The sequence below is a fragment of the Scyliorhinus torazame genome, chromosome 5 (assembly GCF_047496885.1).
Source record: "Scyliorhinus torazame isolate Kashiwa2021f chromosome 5, sScyTor2.1, whole genome shotgun sequence".
Classification (NCBI taxonomy): Eukaryota; Metazoa; Chordata; class Chondrichthyes; order Carcharhiniformes; family Scyliorhinidae; genus Scyliorhinus; species Scyliorhinus torazame.
In genome coordinates this window covers 146,259,980-146,279,442 of record NC_092711.1, presented here as the reverse complement: position 1 = coordinate 146,279,442, position 19,463 = coordinate 146,259,980, and the positions used below count along the sequence as shown (strand labels likewise).

The following is a 19,463-nucleotide window of genomic DNA, read 5'->3' as shown; positions in this document are numbered from 1 at the left end:
GGGTAGTAAACCTTTTAGGGCTGAGGTGAGAGGAAATTTCTTCACCCAGAGAGTAGTGAATCTTTGCAATTCACTATCACAGAAAATAGTTGAGGCCAAAACGTTGTGTAATTTCCAGAAGGAATTAGACAGCTCTTGGGACTAAAGGGATCAGTGGCTATGGAGGGAAGGCTCAGGTTATTCAGAAAATCATAGAATTTATAGTGCAGAAGGAGGCCATTTGGCCCATCGAGTCTGCACCGGCCCTTGGAAAGAGCACCCCACTTAAGCCCACACCTCCAACCTATCCCCGTAACCCCACCTAACCTACCCTCTGTCCTCTCTGGCAGACCCACTATTCTGACGTTCTGCCATCTGGACCTGTTTTCCTGGTCCTCCACTTTCCCTCTTAGGCTCCCTTGGGCTGTCACCAACCTTCTCACCTCAGTTTCCAGAGCTCCAATCCTGTCGCTCTGGTCCGAGGGAGCTTTCTCCAACTCCAGGATTGTTTTCCCTGGGCATCCACCTTCCTTCCCAGGCCTTCGATGGTTCGCTGCATTGTGTTTGTCGCCTCCGACATCACCTCCTTCATCATCGTGTGGAACTCCGTCCTGATCGCCTCCTTCATGGCTTTTAGCTCCCTTTTCAGCACCATTCTCCATTAGTCCCCCCCCGCGTGTGTGTGTGGGGGGTGGGGTAGGGTGTTCAGTTCTCCGGCTTCTTAAACCGGAATTCCCGATAAATAGCCTCTGTTGGGTTTGTTTGGGTGGAGAGCCACCTGATGTGGGTTCGCCACCACCAGAAGTCTTGCCCTTATTGAACTTGATGATCAGCCATGATCATAACGAATGGTGGAGCAGGCTCGAAGGGCTGAATGGCCTCCTCCTGCTTCTATTTTCTATGTATGTTTCTATGTATTCAGCCCACCCAAAGTATGTCTCCCATCAAGAAGGCCAATCTGGAAAAATCCTCCCACACGGGATGCCAACGCAAATTCCACCTGAGCAAATTAATGGGAATCATTGGACTTGACAAACGAGTATCTGGTCTCAAACCCAACCCAACTGCTGCCTGCTTTCAACCTTCCCAGGAAAGAGTGTCCACACTTAACAGGTTCAGAACCGGCCAGGGCCCCTGCTTGACCAACCTCCACAGATGGGGCATTAGTACCAGCCCCCTATGCACACATCATACAAGATGGTCCAATCCACAGACTCAGTGGAGGCCTATCCGCACTACAGCAGGACCGGAAGAAACTGCTTGGCTTGGGGACTTTGCATTTGCTAAATAAAATACTGGACCAAAGCTCCTTGTGATGAAGACAATGCCTTCAGATTGATCATCATCACCTTCAGCCTCAGAATTCACTCTGCCATGTGTCGCTTTGATGACCCTGGTTTTCCACTTTGGGCAGTTCATCTCATAATGATATTTTCAGTCGGACCTGAAACTCCTGTTAATTGTTCCCCAGTCATTCCTGGTGTTCATTCACCTATTAATGCTGTTCCAATTCTGTCTTTTGTTGTGATATCTGGATCTGCAAAAGATGCTTTCACCCTCCTTCACAATCTGTCCAAGTCCAACTGTGCATCATAGACATCCAATAGATCATCTTTCTTGTAAACCTCATCAACAAAACCCTCATGGAAAATCCAAACTTTAATCAGGATCCAACCAATGGGAGCCCAGCTCCCAGAATACTTTGCTTCTGATGTTCCTTTTGTTAGGAAGTGAGGATGCCGAGGCCAGACCTTGTTTCCTCCTTGGTGGGGACGTAACCCCTGTCCACATCTCCACTTCATTCTTCCACTGGTCGTATGGCTCAGACTCCGAGAACAGCAGCGGGTAATCAGACCCTGACAATTTCCACTTGCTTCAGTTATTTCTCACAAAAACTACTGGGATTGTAAGATTCTGTCTGAAATGTTATTTTCCAACCTTCACCATCCGGCAGGCATTCTGTGTTCCCATGTTATAATCCTGAGAGCTTTATGGTGAAGGAAGAAACTGGAGCCAATCTGTACTTGGTATAGATTTATTCACAGAGTTAAACATTACAGGTAGATACCTCCTGACCCCACTCCACTCCATGTCTGTAAGTGTTTCTTGTTACAGAAAGGAGGGGAATTAATTTAAACAGCCCTGATTTCTCCTCTCTCTACTGGTCTGTAAACAGAATGGAGGTTTTGATTCCTGATCTCCCCCTTTATAAGTGGTGGCGTATTTTTCTTCACCTTTCAGTTTGGTGTGGGCTCGAACCTCCATTAATAATCCAGTCTTAGGGTGGACTAAATCTCTATTTGGTGTGGATTTGTTCACAGAGTGAAATGTTCCATTTATACACCACCTGTCACCACCTGATGTCAGTCAGTGTCTCTTTCTGCTCCTTTAAAACAAACAATAACATTGACTGGGCAGTGAAACAAAACAAATTACCAAAGTTATAAAACTTGAAACTAAAATGTTATCTTGTGAGTCAATGATGCAGCCCAACCCCCGCAGTGCCCACCGGGCATGAAGAATGGCTCTTTATATTTGCTCAAGTAACCATCCAATCAATACTGTGGATACTGAAACCCAACAGATACAATTAACACCACAGTCAGAGCATCGAAAATGTCTCTAATCAGTGTGACTGTCCTGGTGTCTCAGCAGCTCGGATGAACAAATAAATCCCATCCCACACACAGAACAGGTGAACGGCCTCTCTCCACTGTGAACTCGCTGGTGTGTCTGCAGGTGGGATGACTGAGCGAATCCCTTCCCACACGCGGGGCATGTAAAAGGCCGCTCCCCAGTGTGAATTCGCTGGTGTGTCTGCAGGTGGTATGACTGAGCGAATCCCTTCCCACACTCAGAGCAGGAGAACAGCTTTTCCCTGGTGTGAATTCGCTGATGTTTCTGTAGAGTGGATGAATCAATGAATCCCTTCACACACCGAGAGCAGGTGTATGGCCTCTCTCCAGTGTGAACTCTCTGGTGTCTCTGAAGAGTGGATGAATCAATGAATCCTTTCCCACACATGGAGCATGTGAAAGGCCTCGCCCCACTGTGAACCCGCTGGTGTGACAGCAGGTTGGATAACTGAGTGAATCCCTTCCCACACGCAGAGCAAGTAAAAGGCCGCTCCCCATTGTGAATTCGCTGATGTGTCTGCAGGTGGGATGACTGAGTGAATCCCTTCCCACACTCAGAGCAGGAGAACGGCTTTTCCCTGGTGTGAATTCGCTGATGTTTCTGTAGAGTGGATGAATCAATGAATCCCTTCACAAACCGAGAGCAGGTGTACAGCCTCTCTCCAGTGTAAACTCTCTGGTGTAACTTCAGGTTGGATGACTTGGTGAATCCTTTCCCACACTCAGAGCAGCTGAACGGCCTCTCCCGGGTGTGAGTTCGCTGGTATAACTGAAGGTTAAATAACCGAGCGAATCCCATCCCACACTCAGGACAGATGAATAGCCTCTCCCCAGTCTGGCTGCATCGATGAATTTCCAGCTCAGATGGGGCTTTGTATCCCTTCTCACAGTCCCCACATTTCCATGGTTTCTCCATTCGGCAGGTGTTTACGTGACTCGCCAGGTTTGGCAATCAGTTGACGGCTTGGCTCACACACACAGAACACGGACGGTCTCTCCCTGCTATGAATGGTGTGATTTTTTTTCAGGCTGTGCAAAGTTATTTCCACAGTCAGTTAACTGGAACACTCACTTCGGTGTGTGTCTCAGGTGCTCTTTCAGTCACACTGATGATTAAAATCTTTTGAAGTAGTCAAAACAAACATTTCCCTCTCGAGACTCAAAAGGCCATTGATATTCAGCCCCCGTGAAACTGAATGTCTTTGGCAGATGCTGACATGATGTCTGGTTTGAGATTTCTGTCTGTAAATCCTCCTCTTTAAACATCCTGTAAAAGGAGTTTCCAAAATTAATTATCAGTACAGGATAGAAATTCAGAAAAGACAATTCTGTTTTTATGAAATATTATTTTCCCTCTTCTTTCCCCCAAAACTGTAATTCTCCATCCCACACACACTCCCTCCATTCCAGCCAGACAAATAAATGTGTCAAGCAGTGGGAGCAAAGGATGTCCCTATCTTTAAGAGAGAGACCTGGGCCAACCTTTCCATGGTCTGCACCCTCCCTGGATTCACTTCCTTTCCCTTCAGTTGCTGCAAGTGAGAAGGTGAGAATGAGAAAATAAATGGAAAGGGGGAGATGAGAAAGTGTTTTACTCACAGATGGAGACAGGATGAAGTTTTAGTCAGTGTAAAGCTCAATCTTCATTCACACAAAGGCCACGCTTTGATTGGCTGGCGCACCAGAGTCCTTCCGGTTGGCAACATATTCCCATTGGTAAACATCACAGCAGGAAGTTCAAGAGATGGGTTCTCCTCTGCCCGTGCGCAACGTCCCTTGGACATGAGCAGTCCCAGGCCGGGGGTGGAGTGAGAGACTTCACTCTGGCTGGAATATCGGCCGGCTGCCTGGAAACCTTGTCTCGAGGAGGTGCAGGAAGAGGGGACACAATCGGTGGGGGCGGGGTTCCTGGGTCCGCGTGACCGGCCTTCGCACTGTAGCCCTGAGACGTCAGCGCGCAGCAGATTAATTGCTATTGGACGATTCAGGCACGGCGTCATTGTGACGTCACAAAGACTTCCCAGCGCAAGGTCTCCCATTGGGAATAATATCACTGATCCGGGATTGGACAGCAGCTCATCGCGGCTGTTCTGTAAACCCCGCCCACCCTTACGTCAGCTTGGCCGATGGCATCCCCGGAGGACCGGAAGGTCCTCCAGACAATCAAGTCCGGCCATTGGTTCAATGGTTGGACGGACCTTCTTCCACTGTCTGCCCAGTAAAGTTGCTGCTCCTCTGGCTGTGAGTGAAGATTGAGCTTCACACAGACTGCACCTTCCTCCTGTCCCCAACATCTGTGAGTAAAACACTTTCTTTTCTCCCCCTTTCCATTTCTTTTCGCATTCTCACCTTCAATTGGTCACTTGTTTAAAACCTCAGGCCCAGATGAGATGTACCCCAGGCTGCTGTGGGAGGCAAGGGAGGAGATTGCAGAGACTCTGACAATTTTCAAATCTTCTCTGGTCACACGAGTGGTGCCGGAGGGCTGGTGGACAGATAATGTGATTCCATTATTCAAGGAGTGAAGTAAGTAAAAAAAAAAACAGGACATTACAGACCAGTGAGCGTAACCTCAGTGGTAGGGAAACTTTTGAAAAAATTCTGAGGGCCAGAATTGATCTCCACTTCGAGGAGTAAGGATTAATGAAGGATAGTCAGTATGGTTTTGTCAAGGGGAGATCATGTCTTACAAATTTGACTTGATTTTTTTCAGGAGCTGTCTCGGTGTGTAGCTAATGGTAGTACAGTTCATGTAGACTACAGGGACTTCAGTGAAGCATTTGACAAGGTCTCACATGGGAGACTGGTCAAGAAGACAAGAGCCCATGGGATCCAGAGCAATTGGCAAATTGGACCCAGAATTGACTTACTAATAGAAAGCAGAGGGTGATGGTTGAAGGTTATTTTTGTGACTGGAAGCCCGTGTCCAGTGGTGTTCCACAGGGATCAGTGCTGGGCCCTTTGCTCTTTGTTGTGTACATTAATGATCTGGATGTGAATGGAGGAGGTAAGATCAAGTGCGTTCGCAGATGATACAAAAATTGGTTGTATGATAAGTAGTGAGGAGGAAAGATTAAAGGGTAATGTAGTTGGACTGGTTAGATGGACAGAACAGTGGCAAATGGAATTTAACCCTGAAAAGTGTGAGGCAATGCATTTTGGGAGGATGAAAAGGCAAGGGAATATAAAAGAATGGTAGGACCCTAGGAAGTACATAAGGTCAGAGGGACCTTGATGTGCCTGTCATAGATCCCTGAAGTCAGAAGGGAAGGTAGATAAGGTGGTTAAGAAGGGATATGGGATACTTCTATTCGCTGAGGTATAGAATTAAAAGAGCATGGAGGTTACGATGGAACTGTATAAAACTGTACACTTGTTAAGCCATAGCTGGAGTACTGATTGCCACACTAGAGGAAGGATGTGATTGCACTGGAGAGGATAATAATAATAGAATAATCGCCTATTGTCACAAGTAGGCTTCAATGAAGTTACTGTGAAAAGCCCCGGATGCAGAGGAGATTCATAAGACATCGGAGCCGAATTAGGCCACTCGGCTCATCGAGTCTGCTCTGCCATTCAATCATGGCTGATATTGTCTCATCCCCATTCTCCTGCCTTCTCCCCATGACCCCTGATCCCCGTATTAATCAAGAACTGAGTGCAGTTCTGGTTGCCACACTAGACGGAGGATGTGATTGTACTGGAGAGAATGGAGAGGCGATTCCTCAGCATATTGCCTGGGCGTTTCAGCGATGAGTAGAGGCTGGTTAGGAGTTTCCTGGAAGCAGAGGAGGCTGAGGGGATATGTGATATGGGCGGCACTGTTGCTTCACTGTGCCAGGGTCCCAGGTTCGATTCCTCCACCCTCTCTGTGTGGAGTCTGCACCTTTTCCCCGTGTCTGCATGGGTTTCCTCCAGGTGCTCTGGTTTCCTCCCACAAGTCCCAAAAGGCGTGCTGTTAGGTCATTTGGACATTCTGAATTCTCCCTCCGTGTACCCGAACAGGTGCCGGAATGTGGCGACTAGAGGCTTTTCACAGTAACTTTATTGCAGTGTTAATATAAGCGTACTTGTGACAATAAAGATTATTCTTGTACAAATTTATGAAGGACATAGCTAGAGTAGATCGGAAGAAAGCTTTCCCCTTAGTTGGCAGGTCAGTAAACAGTGGGCATAAATTTAAGGTAAGGGGCTGGGGATTCAGAACGGATTTGAGGAAAAACATTTTCACCCAGAGGGTGGTGGGAATCTGGAACTTGCTGCCTGAAAGTGTGGCAGAGGCGGGAACCCTCACAACATTGAAGAAGCATTGAGATGAGCCCTTGATAGGCCAAAGCACACACGGCTATGGTCCAAGTGGTGGAAAGTGGGATTGGAATAGAGAGGTCCTTGATGGCTGGCGCAGAAATGATGGGCCAAAGGGCCTCGTGCTCGGCTGTAAACTCTCTGATTCTTTGAGATTTGTCTTCATAGAATCCGTACAGTGCAGAAAGAGGCCATTGGGCCCATCGAGTCTGCACCAGCTCTCCAAAAGAGCACCTTACCGAGGCCCAAGCCCCCCCCTAATCCACAGCTAACCTTATTGGACACTAAGGGGCAATTTAGCATGGCTAACCCACCTAATCTGCACACCTTTGGACTGTGGGAGGAAACCGGAGCACCCAGAGGAAATCCACGCAGACACGGGGAGAATGTGCAATCTCCACACAATCACCCAAGGCTGGAATTGAACCCGGCTCCCTCATGCTGTGAGGCAGTAGTGCAAACCACTGTGTCTCACCATGTGTTATATGGTACAGGTTAGATATATTACTGATGGTTCCGATATATTACTGATGGTTCTGAAATAAAGTACATTAATTATTCTTGTCCAGTACTGTAGCTACGTTATATATTTCCAGTCAGATTTATAACAGAAGAGGAGTCCATTGGACATTTTGTGTCGATGCCGACTGTCTGTCGAGCAATTCTGTCAGTGTCGAGTGGGTCCCATTCTGTAACCCTGCAGCACCCATCCAATTTCGGTTAGAAATTATTCATCATCTCTGCTTGACTCCCCTCATGGGCAGCAAGTTCAAGGACATGGTCAGTCACAACCCCCTGTATCTTAACCAATTGGAACAATCCTATACATTAAAACATTTTCAGTCCAGGAATATAGACACATATCTGTCTGGCAGCCTGCATGAAGATTTTCAGGTCCCTGTGTCCAGAACAGGAAGCAGTGAGCAGGGATCTGTCAATCAGCACCTTCAGGAGAATTGGGAGAGTGAATATTAGACACAGCAGAGTGAGAATGGAGGGAGAGTGTGTGGGATGGAGATTTACAGATTTGGGGAATGAGAGAGGAAAGAATGTTCCATAGAGACTAAAATTGTCTGTTCTGAATTTCTATCCTGTACTGACAGGGATGCTTTTTGTAAACTCCTTTTACAGGATATTAGAAGAGGAAGATTTACAGACAGACATCTCAAACCAAACGTTGCATCAACATCTGACAGTCACTCAATTCATTGGGTTCTGAATATCATTGGTCTTTCAATCTAGAACAAACGTTTGTCTGTTCTGTCGGCTTCAAGAGATTTTAAACATCAGTGTGACTGGAAAAGCACCGAGACACAGACACCCGAGTGAGAGTGTTCCAGAGCACTGACTGTGGAAAGAACTTTAACCAGTTACACAGCTTGAACCTAATCACAGTGGGGAGAGACCGCACACGTGTCCTGTGTGTGGACGAGGCCTCAACTGATTGTGCAACCTGGAGAGACACAAGGACACCAGCAACATGGAGAAACAGTGGAAATGTGGGGACTGTGGGAAGGGATTTAGGTTCCCATCTGTGCTTGAAACCCATCGACACAGTCACACTGGGGAGAGGCCATTCACCTGCTCCGTGTGTGGGAAGGGTTTCACTCAGTTATTTCACCTGCAGAGACACAATTTGACTCACAGCAATGAGAGACCCTTTAAATGCTCTGACTGTGGGAGTGGCTTCAAAAGCTCTCAAGAACTGATGTCCCACCAGCGAGTTCACACTGAAGAGAGACCGTTCACCTGCTCCGTTTGTGGAAAGGGATTCGCTCACTTATCTAACCTGCGGAGACACAGTGTCACTCACACCAATGAGAGACCCTTTAAATGCTCTGACTGTGGGGTTGGCTTCAAAAGCTCTCGAGAACTGATCTCTCACCTGCGAGTTCACACTGGGGAGAGGCCGTTCATCTGCTCTCAGTGTGAGAAGGGATTTTCTCAGTTATCCAACCTGCAGAGACATCAGCGAGTTCACACTGGAGAGAGGCCGTTCACCTGCTCTGACTGTGGGAAGGGATTCTCTCGGTTATCCACCCTGCAGACACACCAGCGAGTTCACACTGGGGAGAAGCCATTCGCCTGCTCTCAGTGTGGGAAGGGATTCACTCATCCATCCCACCTACGGAGCCACCAACGAGTTCACACTGGGGAGAGGCCTTTCATCTGCTCTCAATGTGGGAAAGGATTTTGTGTTTCATCGCACCTGCTGAGACACCAACAGGTTCACAAGTGAACAAGGGGTTGGATTCTGCTGTTAATATTTCTGCTCTGAATTACATCCAGAACTGCATTGTGTTCATTCTGTCAGTTGGTCAATGGGGAGGGTCCGAGGGTTTCGTTCTGCTGGACTGGCCGGTCTCACGACTTTGCCTCCAGTGGGCTGATGCTCTTTGAGCTTTGTTGTGAATACCTGGTTCCAAGTTTCACGAGGACCAGAGTGATAGGCTATTTGGACGTCGGAAGATATTTTGTTCCCATTCCTGATTGGAAACCCCCAAAGCCAATGCCACATTGCCATGAAGATGGGCTATGGTGGTTACATGGTTCTTTTGTTTAATTTATCTGGGTGTTTCTCACAGAAGGAAACTGTCAACGTATGAGGGACAAGTTGTCTGTGGGCACATTGGGAACTTACAATAAAAGGTGTGACAATAGATAGACAATTGCTAGCATTTAAAATATTATTAGATATTTACATCAAATATAAATTCCTTTGGAAACAAAAATCCAACAGGAAACGCGATGGAACCATGGCGAGCAAAGTTTAAGATTCCCATTAGTTCAAAGGAAGAGGTTCAGAAAGTGAGTAAGAGTGTAGTCAGCCTGAGGATTGGGAACTTGTTTAGATTCAGCAAAGGAGGACCACAAAATTGATAAAGAGAAAATAGAATATGAGAGCAAACTCCGAATAGTCAACATGGAGTTACGAATAGGAAATCCTGTTTGACGAACCTTTTGGAGTTTTTGAGGATGTTACTAACAGAATTGATGAAGGGGAGTCTGTGGACGTCGTACACTTGGATTTTCAGAAGGTTTTTGATAAACACCCCACAGGAGGTTAGTTAGCAAAATGAAAGCACGTGGGATAGGAGGTAATATACAGGTGGTGCAGGGGTTAGCCCTGCTGCCTACGGCGCTGAGGACCCGGGTTCGATCCTGGCCCCAGGTCACTGTCCATGTGGAGTTTGCACATTCTCCCTGTGTCTGCGTGGGTCTCACCCCCTCAACCCAAAGATGTGGTGGGTAGGTGGACTGGCCATGCTAAATTGCTCCTTAATTGTAAAAAATTATTGGGTACTCTAAATTTAAAAAAAAAATTAAATTTTAAATGTAGATAATCTGCCATTTCTCTATTCACACTACTATACATTCTACTGATTCTCCCTGTAATGGACTCACGTTTGTCTTCGCTAAATATTTCCTTTTTACGTACCTACAGAAGCTTTTACAGTGCACACAAAACCACTACTGTTTGGTGGTCTATAAACAATTCTTACTAATGTTTGCTGCCCTCTGCTGTTTCTTAGCTCCACCCAAACAGTTTCCACATTTTGTATTCCTGATCTGTGATCCTCCCTTACGTACTGACATCATCCTTGTTAACGGCGCAGCACCACCTCCTCTCCCTTTTTGGCCACAGTGTTAGCAAATGTAACGATCATACCTTCAGTCCCGTCATCCAAGTCATTTATATAAACTTTAACGGTTGAGGTCCCAGCACTGATCCCTGTGACACTCCACTCGTTACATCTTGCCAACCAGAAAATGACCTATTTATGCCTGTTTTCTGGTAGCTCGCCAATCATTCGCTGTGAATGACAGTTCTGGGGTTAAAGCCTGCAGATTGGGAAAAGAAAAGAACGGAAACCTCTGGAATGAATAATCACTTTGGACTGGTTCTGAGACAATTAAGTGTCGACTTCCGGGGTAGAGGAGAGAATAATGTGGAGTGGAAGTTTAGATTGTGTAAAAGGGAAAAGTTATATTTTATACTTTGTGTAGGTTTCCTTCAAAAATAGTGATTAGTTACTGTTGTTTCTATTTTGTTTGTTGCAGCAAAAGTCCTAAAGACGTCTTGTCAAGTGATCTTTTAATTTGACTGGGAATTTGATTTTTTTAAATATTAATTACTGATCTTCACAGAGATCCGAATCCACAAGTTTTGACTTCCCATTTGAGCCTTTGGAACCTTTCTGTCTCTCTATTGCTCACATCAGTGACAGGCAAAGGAGCTGAGGACTGAATTTAGCTGGGACCTGCGCCCCAGTTGGGAAATTGTCACGGGTATGTCACTAATAAAGGGACAGGAAGGTGCTGGAGGACTGACTGGAAAATGGATCCCCAACCAATCGGGGTTTGACGGTGGGGTAACTGGGGCTGATGGGGACGTGACCCCAAGGTTCAGTGCCCCTGTGTCCAATGTGGGGAGTCACTGGAGCAAGGTACAGGGGAGCTGAAGAGAAACATTTGGGTCTGGAACATTGTGAACATGTTTTTATTCTGGTTATTCTTTTACTCTGGTTGTCTTTGATCCTTAAGTCATTTTCTGATTTTTTTTTAAACCCATGTTCTGTTTCATTAATAAACTTGTTTCATTAAAAATATTTGGTTTTTTTGGTCTTTTTCTGATTAAATTCATTCACTTTGGGGAAAGTGGGTGAGAGGGGTTGGCAGGCTCTTTAACAGAGAGTGAGCCCCTCGAAGGTAATTAGCAAAGGAGACAGAGGGGTGGAGGAGACCTTTTCTTTTGACACACAATGTTTAAAAATGAGATTCAGGGATGAACTAATTTATCCAGGCTCTTTGAGGAAGTAACAAGGAATGTCAATAAAGGGAAACCTGGAGATGTGGTTTATCTAGATTTCCAGAAGGTATTTTCCAAGGGGCCACATCAAAGGTTATTACACATAATAGGAGCTCATGATGTAGGGGGTTAACATATCAGCAGGGATAGAGGATTGGTTAGCTCACAGGAAGCAGAGAGTAGGTTTAAATGGGTAATTTCTGGGTTGGTAAGATGTGACAAGTGGAGTGTCACAAGGATCAGTGCTGGGCCCTCAACTATTTACAATCTATATCAATGAGTTGGGTGATGGGATTGAATGTATGGCGACTAAATGTTCTGATGACACATAGTTCAGAAAGTAATTTGTGAAGTGGACATAAGGAGTCTGCAAAGGACATTAAGTGAATGGACAAAACTCGACAGATGGAGGATAATGTGGGAAAATGTGAATTGTCCACTTTGGCAGGAAGGATTAAATAAAACAATATTATTTAAATGGTGAGACATTACAGAACGATGAGGTACAGAGGGATCTGGGCGTCCGTGTACAGGAGTCACAATAAGTTAGTTTGCAGGTACAGCAAGTGGCTCGATCGAGTCCTTGAACAGTTTAATCAGGCTTTATCGAGTGAGTTGAAATCACTTGGGAAGCACAATGGAATGTTGTGTATGGCAAAGAGACTGGAATATAAAAGTCGGGATGTTTTGTTGCAGTTGTACAGGGCCTTGGTGAGACCATTTTTAGAGCACTGTTTACAGTTTGGGTCTCCTTATTTCAGAAATGAGATAATTGCATCAGAAGCAGTTCAGAGGAGGTTGACTCCCCAGATTCCTGGAATGAGGGGGTTATCCTCTGAGGAAAGGTTTGACAGGTTGGGACTGTATCCATTGCAGTTGAGAAGAATGAGAGAGGATCTCATGTGTTTCATTAAGATCATGAGTGGAATTGACAGAAAGATTGCTGAGAGAATGTTTCCCCTTGTGGGAGAGACTAGAATTAGGGGACACTGCTTAAATATTAGGGGTCTTCCATTTAAGACGCGGATGAGAATATTGTTTTTCTCCTGAGGGCCGTGGGTCTGTAAATCTCTCTTTCCCCAGAAGGTGCTGGAAGCAGGGTCAGTGAATGTTTTCGGATTGAATTTGATAGATTCTTGATTGACGAGGGAGTGAAAGGGTAGAGGAAGGAAAGTGGAGTTAAGACCACAATCAGATCAGCCCTGATCTTATTGAATGGTGGAGTGGGCTCGAGGGGCCGAATGGCCTGCTCCTGCCCGGATGTCTGAGCAGTAATATCAAAGTGCAGCAGCATTACCATTACACTCTGGGTAGAAGCGCCATCTCCAGGTAAATGCTCCCTGCTCTGCCCCAGATGCCATGGCCCCAGTCAGTGGAATATGTAAAACCTCAACAAATCTCTGTGCTCGGGGAATCCCTTCTTATTACATCACAAAGTCTATGGAGACTGATTTAACCCAATCATTGCCGAGCTAACATTTAAACGGACCAATTACAAAACCTGTCATTGAACCATCTGTACCTACTCAAGTCACGCCAAACTCTCAATTGTCTTCCCCACGCTCCGTCCCCGGTACAGGGAGCCAGCATTCCCATGCCAAGCAGTGAAAACATGGTGGCCTTGACACCCAGGTGTTGTCCAGGATTCCAGGCATTCTTGTTTTCTCTGTCCTCTGGGAACTGTTTATCTCCCTGTTCCCACACAGCAAGTCGACTTTTCTCAGCTCTGCTCGATTTCTGTTGGAGTTTGGTCCCTTTTACACCTTTCGGATCAATAAAACATTTGGTCAGTGAAGACCCAAACCACAATTTCCCATCCTGTCATCTGTCGACCATCCTTAACAAGAGCGTAATCACAACAGGAATAAAAACAGAAGAAGTGTTCCAATCAAATTCAAAATAAATCCACAGCCAGTCATAGAATTTAATTTAATGTTCACTAATTAACAAGAAAACCCAAAGCACGGAGTCCCCCAGGATTCTTACAGTCCACACCTAGAGGGGGAGGAGAACTCTCTCTCCGACCCCTCACTCAATTTCACTCCGTTGTCTTCCAGTTCTGTTCTGGCCCCGCCTGGGGTAACGTCTACTCGACCTTTTCTCCTGAAGGAACGCCGTGAGTTCTAAGTTGCTGGTACATAAGGACAGATGCTTTAAGCAACAGATCAAACATGGATGTAAAATATTCTCCAGCTCCCTCTTTACCCCCGTCCAACTTGTAGACAGTTCTTACTCAGTATTATTTCTCCCAAGTCCATTACTGGCCCAATCGAATTTTTAAATAAAACAATACATATAGTTACGGGATGTGGGCGTTGCTGGCTCGACCCAGCATTTATTGACCATCCCTAGTTGCCTTAGAGAAGGTACTGGTGTGCTGCCTTCTTGAACCACTGCAGTCCATGTGGTGTTGGTACACCCACTGCTATTAGCGACTGAAGGAACAGTGATACATTTACAAATCAGGATGGTGTGTGGAGAGGAACATCCAGGTGGTGGTGTTCCTGTCTGTCTGCTGTCCAAGATGTTGATAGTGGGGTATTTAGCAATGGTAATGCCATTGAATGTCAAGGGGAGGTGGTTAGATTCTCTCACGAGGGAGGTGGTCATTGCCTGGCATTTGTGCGGCTCAAAGATACTTGCAGGACTGCAGAGCTCAGATCTGATCCATTGGTTGTTGGATCGTTTAGCTCTGTCTATTGATTGCTGCTTTTGATGTTTGGCACACAAATAGTCTGGTTTCATTCAAATATCACTCCTGCCTCGCAGTGCCAGCAACCCGGATTCAATTCCAGCCTTGGGTGACTATCTGTGTGGAGTTTGCACATTCTCCCCGTGTTTGCATGAGTTTCCTCCATCGCTCTAGAGTCCTCCCACAGTCCAAAGATATACTTGTTAAGTGGGTTTATGGGGATATGGCGGGGGAATAGACTGAAGTAGCTGCTCTTGGTACGGTTGGTGCAGCCTCAATGGGCCGAATGGTCCCCTTCTGCACTGTAGAATTCCATTCTATGGAATAAACATCCTTGCAGATTCTTACAGCTTTGTGCTGGGCCATTTAAGAGTCAACCACATTGCTGTGGATCTGGAGTCACTTGTAGACCAGACCAGGTAAGGAGGCAGATTTCCTTCCCGAAAGGGAATTTGTAAACCAGATGGGTTTTTTCTACAAACAATGGACAAGATCATTCGACTTTTAGTTTGCGTTTTTAATATATGTATTTTATTCCAAACACAATCAATTATACAAATAAACAACAATCAATTACCATTGGCTTTCAAACGATTTATAATTTTCCCTCTTTTCTTCCCTAAACTACCCCAACATCCCTTTCCCAACTGACCACCCCCCCAACCCCGGCGACAAACAGATCCTCAAATACAGACAGAAAGACCCTCCGTCTTACGTAGAACCCTCTTCACCCTCGGAGAACGTACTTCGTCTTCTCCAACTGTAGAAATTCCATCAAATCCCCCAACCATGCCGATACTTTCGGTGGGGTGACTGACCTCCATCCCAGTGAGATTCGCCGCAGGGCAATCAGAGTGGTGAAGACCCCCTTACCCTCCTTCAGCTCTGGCAGATCCGAAACACCAGAAAGCCCCACCAAAGATCACGGCGCCATCGTCACCTCCACAATTCCGGCAGGGTCTCGGAAATCAATGGCCAGAATCCCCCAACTTTGGACACACCCAAAACATGTGAACATGATTGACAGGCCCACTCCTGTATCTCTCACATCTGTCCTCAACCTCAGGGAAGAACCCATCCATACGAGCCCGAGTCATAACATGCAAAAAACAACATAATATTTACAAAACTTGTATATACACGTCGAGACAGAACAGATCCCACCATTAGTCCTCCCCCAACCCAAGCTCCTTGACATAGTCATCCGCTTCTTCTGACATCGTAAAATAGTGTCCTTTGCCCTTGTGAAAGTCACCCAGAGTTTGTCCAGGGACAACACCCATTGGCCGAAAGAGCGCCGCCTGGGCCCTGTTAAAACCCACCTTCCATTTGGCCAGGTCGGCCCCAATGTCCTGGTAGATCCGGATCAGATTCCCGTCCTAGTTACAGTCTCACCTCGTCTTCACCCACCTCAGAATCCTCTCCTTCTCCTGGAACTTGTGCATCCGGCCGATCACTGCCCACGGTGGCTCACCAGCTCTCGGCCTCCATTGTAATGATCGGGGGGACCGATCCACCTCCGGGGCCTTATCGAAGACCCCCTCCTCAACCAGCTTCGTGAACATTTTCAATACATAGCCCGTGGCACTTGTTCCCTCCACCCCTTCCTCAGGCCTACAATTCACAGATTCTGTCGCCTGGACTGATTCTCCTGGCCGTCCACCTTCGCCCTCAGCACCTTGCAGGCCTCTCCCAGCATCACCATCTCTGCCTCCAGCAACACGATCTAACACTGCGATCCAACACCGTCCTTTCCACCTCTCGGATCATCGCACCTTGTGACTCCAGGCGATCCTCCACCCGCTCCAAAGCCCCACGAAGAGGGGCTACTGCTTCCTCAATCACCCTGGACCAGTCCTTTTGCATTTCTTTCCGATGCTGCCGAAACACCCTCCAACTCCGTCATACTCTCAGTTGCTGCACCACACAGATCCTCCATCTCAAGCCAAGGCTTTACTCGACCTTTGCCGGGTGTTGTAACCTGCTGATATTCCACTTTGGAGGAGAAACCAACTCCCTCCACTTTTTACAAACAAGTCCCCATTAACCGGGCAGAAAGGGCCAGAAACCCAAGCTTCCAAGCAGGAGCCACCTTGTGTGCGGCCGATAAACTCATGGCCTCCACTGGAAGTCATTTCAGAACATTTTTGTCATTTAATCTCACCAATCCCTGACTTTCCCTTTTGTTCTGTCTGACCCTCCCCCTTTCTCACCAGCATCAAACCCATCACATTTTTCCCCCTCTGTTTAGTTCTGAGGTAGAGTTACAAAGAACAAAGAAATGTACAACACAGGAACAGGTCCTTCGGCCCTCCAAGCCCGTGCCGACCATGCTGCCCGACTAAACTACAATCTTCTACACTTCTTGGGTCCGTATCCCTCTATTCCCATCCTATTCATGTATTTTACACCTCTCGGATCATTGCACCTTGTGGCACATTGGACGTGAAACATTAACTCTGTTTCTCTCTCACAGATGCTGCCAGACCTGCTGCGTTTTTCCAGTTCTTTCTGTATTTATTTTAGATCAACCTGTAATGGGAGGAAAAAAATGTCCTTCATCAGCTTTTGTGGATCACTTCAGTGGAAATGTGCTCTCCCAAGCTCAAAGCGTATCAGCCCACTGGAGGCAAAGTCGTGAGACCGGCCAGTCCAGCAGAAAGAAACTCTCCGACCCTCCCACTTCACCAAGTGTCAGAATGAACATGGTTCAGTCCTGGATGTGATGAACAGCAGCAATAACAGCAGAATCCAACCCCTGTCATCACTCATGAACTTGTTGGTGACTCAGCAGAAGTGTTGACCGCGTGAATCCCTTCCTACACACGGTGCAGATGAATGGCCTCTCCCCAGTGTGAAGACGCTGGTGTGCCTGCAACGTGGCTAAAAGAGTGAATCCCTTCCCACATTCAGAGCAGGTGAATGGCCTCTCCCCAGTGTGAACTCGCTGGTGTGCTTGCAGATTGGGTAACTGAGTGAATCCCTTCCCACAGTCAGAGCAGGTGAACGGCCTCTCCCCAGTGTGAATTCGCTGGTGTGCCTGCAGGTGGGATAACCGGGTGAATCCTGTCCCACAGTCAGAGCAGGTGAATGGCCTCTCCCCAGTGTGAATTTGCTGATGTGTCTGTAGGTGGGATAACCGAGTGAATCCCTTCCCACAATCAGAGCAGGTGAACGGCCTCTTCCCAGTGTGAATTCGCTCGTGTCTCCGCAGGTTGCTTATTTGAGTGAATCCCTTTCCACACTGACAGCAGGTGAATGGCCTCTCTCCGGTGTGCAGGATCTGGTGTGTCAGCAGATGGGATGAGTTTTGAAACCTCTTTGTGCAGTGAGAACAGCTGAACAGTCTCTGCCTGGTGTGAATGCACTGATGGTTCATCAGTTTGTGAGACCTTTTGAAGCTGCTCCCACAGTCAGAGCATTTAAAGGGTCTCTCATTGCTGTGAGTGACAGTGTGGCCCAGCAGATTGGATACCTGAGTAAATCCCTTCCCACACTCACTGTGGGTGAATGGTCTCTCCCCAGTGTGAATTTGTTGGTGTGTACGCAGTTCGTATGAAGTACTGAACCCTTTCCTACACGTGGAGCAGGTGAATGGCTTCTCCCCGACATGGACTGGCTGGTGTGTCTTCAGGTGGGATAACTTAGTGAATCCCTTCCCACACTGAGAGCAGGTGAACGGCCTCTCCCCAGTGTGAATGCGTCGATGAGTTTCCAGTACAGATGGGAATCTGAATCTCTTCCCACAGTCCCCACATTTCCATGGTTTCTCCATGGTGCTGGTGTCCTTGTGTCTCTCCAGGTTGGACAATCAGTTGAAGGCTCACACAGAACTCGTGTACGGTCTCTCCCTGCTGTTTATTTTCAGTTTGTGTAACTGGTTAAAGCTCTTTCCAGTCAGTGCTCTGGAACACTCTCACTCAGGTGTGTGTGTCTCGGTGATTTTCCAGTCACACTGATGGTTAAAATCATCTGAAGCAGGAAGAATAGACAAACCTTTTTCCTTCTCGATTCAAAGGCTGATGATATTCAGGTCCCCATGAATTGAGTGAATCTGTCAAATCGAGACGTGAGGTTTGGTTTGAGATTTCTGTCTGTAATTCTTCCTCTTCTGATATCCTGTGAAAGGAGTTTACAAAAACCATCATTATCAGTACAGGATCAGAATTCAGAATAGACATTTCTAGTTTCTATGGAACATTCTGTCCTCTCTTATTTCCCAAAAGCTGTAAATCTCCGTCCCACACACTCTCCCTCCATTCTCACTCTGCTGTATCTAATATTCACCCTCCCAATTCTCCTGAAGGTGCTGATTGACAGATCCAAGCTCACTGCTTACAATCGTGGACAGAGAGCCCTGGAAATCTTCATGCAGACTGCCAGCCTAACGGAAATATGTAACAGGACGAAAATTGTGTTTAATGTAAAGGATTGTATCAGTTGGTTAAGATACAGGAGGTAGTGATTGATCATGATCTGGAACTTTCTGCCTATGAAGGTTCTCAAGCAGAGATGATCAATAATTTCTAACTGAATTGGATGGACGCTGCAGGGTTACTTTTGTCAATATTAAAGATTATTATTGTCCTCCTGTAACCAAAGACTATCCTCCTCACTATTTACCACCACCAATTTTCGCACAATCCGTGCACTCACCGAGAGACCTGGGCCAACCTTTCCAGAGTCTGCACCCTCCCTGGATTCACTTCCTTTTCCTTCAGAGACAGAGTCCTTCCGGTCCTCCAACTGCTCCCATTGGTCAACACCTCAGCAGAAAGGTCAGGGGGTGGGTTCTCCTTGCACATGCGCAGCTTTCCATCGCCCCCAGGGACATGCGCAGTCCGGGCAACCCGCCCGGTGAATAGAGTGGTTTCGTTACCGCGTGGGTTTGTGGGTGCTGTGGCCGCCATTATTCATCCGGACTCCAGTCTCCAAACCCCTTGTACTGGGATGAAATGGGGGGGCCGGGGGGGGGGGGGGGGAGAGGAGAGAAGAGGGGGGGAGAGAGAGAGAGAGAGAGAGAAGAAGAAGAAGAAGTCCC

General features: G+C 46.9%; 1 protein-coding gene across 1 annotated transcript; it reads right to left on the bottom strand.

The window, feature by feature from the left end:
* Positions 1-2,000: 2,000 nt before the first annotated feature.
* LOC140421967 (uncharacterized) lies at positions 2,001-19,192 on the bottom strand. Its single transcript, XM_072506955.1, has 3 exons — positions 19,079-19,192; positions 17,191-18,541; positions 2,001-3,454 (listed from the first exon to the last, which is right to left on the bottom strand). Exons 2-3 carry the CDS (start codon positions 18,195-18,197, stop codon positions 2,602-2,604), a joined length of 1,860 nt encoding a protein of 619 aa, XP_072363056.1. The 5' UTR covers positions 18,198-18,541; positions 19,079-19,192; the 3' UTR covers positions 2,001-2,601.
* Positions 19,193-19,463: the final 271 nt, after the last annotated feature.